Consider the following 7,251-nt stretch of genomic DNA (forward strand, 5'->3'; position numbering starts at 1 on the left):
CACCACCCGCTTCTAATTGGGGAGGGAGGCAACCACCTAGAAGACTTTTCATTGGCCCCGAGCCACAGAGGCCGTCAGCTTCTCCCCCTTCCGGACGCTGAGTGGTTGAGGCCGAAAAACAACGCCTATAGTCATTGGCTGGGCCCTGCTGTCAGTTCTCTCGCGTCTCGCAGCGCGACACAGCCAGGCGCGGCCTGTAGAGCAGTCTGGAAGCCTGCTGCAGAGAGAAGATGGCGGTCGCGGTGAGAACTTTGCAGGAGCAGCTAGAAAAGGCCAAAGAGAGCCTAAAGAACGTGGATGAGAATATTCGCAAGCTCACTGGACGGGATCCGAATGACGTGAGGTAAGAGGTGGATGAGAAATGCCGGGTCCGAGAGATAGCTAGCAAGCTGGGGTGAATTGGGGGCGGGAAGGGCGGCCAGCCTTGAGAAGACTAGAACATCGAGGCCTGTTCCCGGGAAGGCGGGAGAACCCCGTCCTGGACGAGGTGAGGAGTCTCCCAGGTCCTCGACGTAGGTTTCGGGGCTCAGGTGCGCGAGGAAGGAAAGTGGGTCTTAGCCATGCCGGATGGCTTCCTGCCGTGTTGGAAGGCCTGGGCTGCCGATTCCCGCCCTCGGCCCTGCAGGCCGGGAACTGCAGCACAAAGCCCCTTTCCCCATCCGGCGGCTACCCGGCCTGGTGCTGGTCCAGAGACCCTCCTGGGACGCGGGCCGCCGCCTCTCCCCCCGCAGGCTTTTGCCCACGTGCAGCTTCCTTGGAGTTGGCGAAATTCGGGCCTGATCCAAGCTTATTAATGGGTAGTGGCAATGAGGGAAATATAATTCCTGTGATGCTGGTTTTGTAAAAAACAAGGGAGTTAAAATAGTATTTCCTGTCTGGTTTCAAGCACGTGTATTTGAAACCGTGTTATTTGAACCTTTCTGGTCGTTTTTCTCTATGATGTACCGCATCCGTGGAATGTGGGGTAACATTAAGTAAGTCCACATGGTTTTCTTACTGGTTTGTAAATATCTTTTAGGCCTATCCAAGCCAGATTGCTGGCCCTTTCTGGTCCTGGTGGAGGTAGAGGACGTGGTAGTTTATTGCTGAGGTAAGATTTTCTTAGGACTTAATTTACATGCCAAGATCGTACAGACTTAATACTAAATTAAGTGTTGGTCTAAAGATTCGTGGTAGGGTCAATGTTAGAAATGTTTGTGTTTTGTTTAAAGCTGTGATCAGCTGTAGTTTTCCGTGTACTTGTCTTGGAACTTCATTTATATGTAAAACTAGAGACTGAAGAATACATTAACTACCAGCTATGTGTAAACTTGGTTTATTTTTGTGGTTTTTAAAATAGTGCTAAAAAGCATCTTGGAGTGAATGCTTGTTTGTGGTTGCTATAATTAGAAGGGTTTTTTTAAAAACTCAAATTGTCTTGCTAAAGGGAAATATCATTTATCTTAAATTTCAAGTGTTTTCTGTTGCACGTTTTTAATTGCAGGCGTGGATTCTCAGATAGTGGAGGAGGACCCCCAGCCAAACAGAGAGACCTTGAAGGGGCAGTCACTAGGTACGTTGGAGGAAAGGTTCCGAAGACATTCTTGTATGCTCTTTTCTGAGGTAGCATGTAAGTTTAAGTATTTAATAAATACTGTTCAGTTGTGTTAGAGTTGAGCAGTATACCACTTCCCTTGATTCTGTTCCCTTTACGTTTGATTGAACTAAGCCGATGTCCCTCAGAACTCAGTTCTTCACTAACAATAACAGACATTTTACCAAAATAAAGATCATGAGAAGAATAAGATTGAGAAAATAGTTTGTGCCACTTTTCTGCTTTGTACTATAAAAATTTAACCACTTGAGAAACACAGGATATCAATATTTGGACTAAGCATTGGTGACACATTTTATCCTTTTACTACCAGAGGATAGAGTAGAATGGGATGGAGACTGATGAAATGAGACTTCTAGAAATAAGTCATAATAAAAGTAATCACTTGACCTTGGTATGCACTTAAATCAAATTTTAAAATTTGGTCTTTAAAATTCTCCTATGTTAGGCTGGGCGGGGAGCGTCGGACAAGAAGAGAATCACGCCAAGAAAGCGACCCAGAGGATGATGATGTTAAAAAGGTAACTGAGATCAAAAGACTTTCTATACCATCTTAGTATGTTTTGGAGTGGCACCCTTGAATATGCTTGTTAAATTACTGAGATTTGTTTTCTCCTGCAGCCAGCTTTGCAGTCTTCAGTTGTAGCTACCTCCAAAGAACGCACACGTAGAGACCTTATCCAGGATCAAAATATGGATGAAAAGGGAAAGCAAAGGTATCTTTAGTTTTTTATATGTGAGAAAATTCCTGTCAAATAATGCAATTTTAGGATAATTTATCTTTAAAAATTGTTCAAGTGCCTGTAGTATGTTTCTTTTAGGAAATGGTGAGCTTAAAAGTGGAACCTACTGAAATTGAATTTTTCTTTCTGTTCTTTAGGAACCGACGAATATTTGGCTTGTTGATGGGCACTCTTCAGAAATTTAAACAAGAATCCACTGTTGCTACTGAAAGGGTATTTACAATTTTCCTTTGCTTCCTTTAAGTTATCAAAGTAGTTTATTACATGTTTTGAAAAGAGTGGAAATGCTCTTGAGACTGAATTGTAAGCCTAAAATGAAGCTGAGAAAAAAACTTGTAAAATGTTCTGAATTTGTTATATTTTTAGCTGGTCTCTTTTTGAGGTCCTGTGAAGTAACAGAATGAACTTCTCTTTATAGAGCCAAGAGCCTTGGTCTGTGACTCAGGAGAATTAGGTTCTGATCCCAGCTCTACAACAGTCTTATTTTGTGGTCTTGAAGAAGACTTGTCATTCTTTAGGCCCCAAAGTACTTTCTTTCAAACAAGGGAGTGGAACTCAATCAGCATTGTAGTTCGCTAATTCCACATAGCACTCTGGAAGTAAAAGCCTAAACATTCCCTGCCTTCCACAGTTTGTTTAACTATGCAATCTTGCTAGAAGTTTTTGTTTTATTAAACCTACAAAACTGTGTCCTTGGTGTTGAACACCCAAGTTATTCTCAAGGGAGAACTGTGGTGGAAAGGGAGATAACAATTCAGTTATAGATTAATAAAGTTCTATTATAGCTTTTATATGTTAACTTCCCTAGAGAATATAAAAGGCTTCAAAGCATCATGTTCGAAAATAGGATGTCCCTTCTGTCACATTCTTTGATTCGGGAGAAAGAATAACTAAAGATAACTTACAAAGATAGTGCTCTTCTTTTTTAGCTTAATTATGAAAGAACCTTATTTAAAAGTTATGTTAAATGGAACAGTGATTGATAGTATGGCTAATGTCCATGGCATTTCAATTTTTAAATGGAAAGGCTTCAGTCTGCCTTTCATGAAAGAGAAATTGGGATTAGCTTCAAATGCTAAGTACTAAGTTTGAATTAGCTGGTATCCTGAATTGCAAATATGAAACCTATACAGATAACTTAGTAAAATTGTAATGTTTCATATAATCACGATATGTAATAAGTTGTTAAAGATTATCGCTTATTTTCAGCAAAAGAGGCGCCAGGAAATTGAACAAAAACTTGAAGTGCAGGCAGAAGAAGAAAGAAAACAAGTTGAAAATGAGAGGAGAGAACTGTTTGAAGAGAGGCGTGCTAAACAGACAGAACTGCGGCTTTTAGAACAGAAGGTTGAGCTTGCGCAGCTGGTGAGTAGTAGTTCGGAATTGGAATTCTAAGATTGGTAATCCTTCATGTTTACAAAAACCTGACCTTTTACCTTTTCTTTAGCAAGAGGAATGGAATGAGCATAATGCCAAGATAATTAAATATATAAGAACTAAGACAAAGCCCCATTTGTTCTATATTCCTGGAAGAATGTGTCCAGCTACCCAAAAATTAATAGAAGAGTCACAGAGAAAAATGAATGGTAAGTGTACATGTAGAGATAGAGAAATTTTCTTAACGAATAAGGTGATACACTCAACGTATACATGTTTCCTGTAATTGTGTATCAGTAGTTTTTTTTTTTTTTTTAAGATTCTGTGAGATCGTAATGGGTTTGAAGCAGGAGTGTTTGATTTATGATGGAATTTAACCTGAAACTTACCATGTTTTAGGCAGTATTTACATAGATTTCTTAGGTGTCTGAATGAGAGGATTTCTTTTTAGCCAGATATAAATGCTAATGAAGCAAGACAAAAGTGAACATTGATGTAATCCATAGAGCACACATGGAAGGATAGACACTGCTGAGATGGTGATTAGATGATTAGTGTTTTTCTGGGATCAGAAAAATTAATGCATGATATGACAGCATAAAAATGATTGTATTTCAAACAAAATTTATTTCTCATCCAGCATGAAGTAAAATGGCAAAAAATTGTTTTGTTTTTCCATCAGCTGGATAATGTGTAGTTGCCTACTGATAATAGGTTTTTGGGGGGATCTTTGCTTGTGTCATTTTATGTCAATTTGTAATTGCTTGCTATAATCAGTCTTGTGTCATTATGTCTTTACAAAAAGACATTTAGATAAAGCTTGATGACAGTTTGTGACTAAGTGTCAAATTGTGAGTTTGAGGATTTTTAATTATTTATACATGTATGTTTTTACCCTTTAGCTTTATTTGAAGGTAGACGCATCGAATTTGCAGAACAAATAAATAAAATGGAGGCTAGGCCTAGAAGACAATCAATGAAGGAAAAAGAGCATCAGGTGGTGCGTAATGAAGAACAGAAGGCGGAACAAGAAGAGGGTAAGGTGGCTCAGCGAGAGGAAGAGTTGGAGGAGACAGGTAATCAGCACAATGATGTAGAAATAGAGGAAGCAGGAGAGGAAGAGGAAAAGGAAATAGGTATAGTACATAGTGATGCAGAGAAAGAACAGGAGGAGGAGGAACAAAAACAGGAAATGGAGGTCAAGATGGAGGAGGAAACTGAGATAAGGGAAAGTGAGAAGCAGCAGGATAGTCAACCTGACGAAGTTATGGATGTGCTAGAGATGGTTGAGAGTGTCAAAAATGTAATTACTGAGCAGGAGGTAATGGAAATCAATCAAGTTGAAAGTGTAGAACCTTCAGAAAATGAAACTAGCAAAGAACTGGAGCCAGAAATGGAATTTGAAGTTGAGCCAGATAAAGAATGTAAATCTCTTTCTCCCATGAAAGAGAATGCCTGTGCTCTAGAAATGGAAAATGAGCCTGAGGAGAAAGAAGAGAAAGAATCTGAGCCTCAGCCTGAGCCTGTAGCTCACCTCCAGCCCCTGCCTCAGCCTCAGCCTCAGCCCCAGCCTGAGCCTCAGCTTCAGCCTGAGCCCCAGCCCCAGCCCCAACCCCAGCCCCAGCCCCAGCCTCAGCCCCAACCCCAGTCCCAGCCCCAGCCCCAGCCCCAGCCCCAGTCCCAGTCCCAGTCCCAGCCCCAGCCCCAGCCCCAGCCCCAGCCCCAGCCCCAGTCCCAGCCCCAGCCCCAGTCCCAGCCCCAGCCCCAAGCAGTACTCCAACCTCAGCCTCTTTCTCATCCTGAGACTTTGCCATTAGCTGTTTTACAGCCACCAATTCAGGTTATTCAGGAGCAAGGGCATTTACTACCTGAAAGGAAGGAGTTTCCTGTGGAATCTGTAAAACTCACTGAGGTGATGGTAGAGTCAGTCTTAACAGTACATCCAGAGAGCAAGAGCAAAACCAAAACTAGGAGCAGAAGTAGAGGTCGAGCTAGAAATAAAACCAGCAAGAGTAGAAGTCGCAGCAGTAGCAGTAGTAGTTCCAGTAGCAGCTCAACCAGTAGCAGCAGTGGAAGCAGTTCCAGCAGTGGCAGCAGTAGCAGTCGAAGTAGTTCCAGTAGCAGCTCCAGCACCAGCGGCAGCAGCAGCAGAGACAGTAGCAGCAGCACTACTAGTAGTAGTGAGAGTAGAAGTCGGAGTAGGGGCCGGGGACATAATAGAGATAGAAAGCACAGAAGGAGCGTGGATCGGAAGCGAAGGGATACATCAGGACTAGAAAGAAGTCACAAATCTTCGAAAGGTGGTAGTAGTAGAGATACAAAAGGATCAAAGGATAAGAATTCTCGGTCCGACAGAAAGAGGTCTATATCAGAGAGTAGTCGATCAGGCAAAAGATCTTCAAGAAGTGAAAGAGACCGAAAATCAGACAGGAAAGACAAAAGGCGTTAATGGAAGAAGCCAGGCTTTCTTAGCCTATTCTTTGCAGCAGAAGATTTCTTGATGAGTAAAAGGATTACCTTTCCTTGTAAGGAGGATGCTGCCTTAAGAATTGCATGTTGTAAAAAATCTTTTTGGAAAATACAGACTGTTTGTTTACCAGACATTCTTGTACTTTTTGCATAATTTTGTAAGAGTTATTTATCAAAATTATGTGAGGTTCCAAAATATGTAAAAATAATAATAATAAAAAAAGATTAACATCCCTTGTCATCTTTTTTAAATAATCCTATACTCTTCAGTAAGAATCTGTATATTTTAATAGGTAAATCTTTAAGTCTGTTCCCTTCTAATTCTGTACCATACTTTGCTTTTGTAGAAATAAATGTGCATTTCTTTCATTAGTTTTGGGATGTCCTCGTTGACACTTGTATAATAAATACCCTCTTGATATCATTTTCAGCTTTTATCACTAGATACTGAACGTGATTAGAATGTCTTTGAAGGTTTCTTCACTTTTACTTGCCTTAGATGATTATTTTGAGTTGTCAAAGTCAGATCTTTGCAGTTTTCAGGGGGAACATAGTTCTCAAAGTCATTTACTATCTTTTTCTAATCTCCCTTGTTATTTTAATCTAAGTATTTCCCCCTGTTTCTCATATATAAATCATATATTTGGTAGATAACTTAAAACAGTATAATTTGGTTGGCATTTTCTTCATGATTATGGGAGCATCATTCTTTTGTCTCCATGGCTACTTGTGTGATATAGCATATACATCTATTGAAGAAAATAATCACTTTGTAGGGGAGGGAGGTAGAAAAGTATACTCTAAACTTGGTTTTTGAGTTTGTGGTCTTGTCTTAACTTTTGTGTTGGCTCTAACTGAAACATGCCAATATGTGTTTTCAAGAGTTTTTGTTTAAGTATTGTATGAAAGTTTACAGAATGAAGGAAGTTCATCTACACTTGAATCTGTAAGCAAGATAACACACAAGTGTACCAAGTGATTAACTTTGTTGTTTTATCAATTTGTATGAATTTGGAGTATCTGTTGCCATTACTATACATGTGCAAATAAATGTGGCTTAGACTTGTG

At 40.4% G+C, this 7,251-nt stretch overlaps 1 protein-coding gene across 1 annotated transcript; it reads left to right on the plus strand.

Annotated features, from left to right (window-relative positions):
* The first annotated feature begins 81 nt into the window (after positions 1-81).
* PNN (pinin, desmosome associated protein) lies at positions 82-7,251 on the plus strand. The gene is made up of 9 exons (XM_011283207.4): positions 82-343; positions 1,019-1,090; positions 1,484-1,552; positions 2,043-2,115; positions 2,216-2,310; positions 2,475-2,550; positions 3,547-3,702; positions 3,785-3,923; positions 4,617-7,251. The coding sequence occupies exons 1-9, from the start codon at positions 231-233 to the stop codon at positions 6,161-6,163; spliced, it is 2,340 nt and encodes a 779-aa protein (XP_011281509.3). The 5' UTR covers positions 82-230; the 3' UTR covers positions 6,164-7,251.

The sequence above is a fragment of the Felis catus genome, chromosome B3 (assembly GCF_018350175.1).
Source record: "Felis catus isolate Fca126 chromosome B3, F.catus_Fca126_mat1.0, whole genome shotgun sequence".
Taxonomy (NCBI): Eukaryota; Metazoa; Chordata; class Mammalia; order Carnivora; family Felidae; genus Felis; species Felis catus.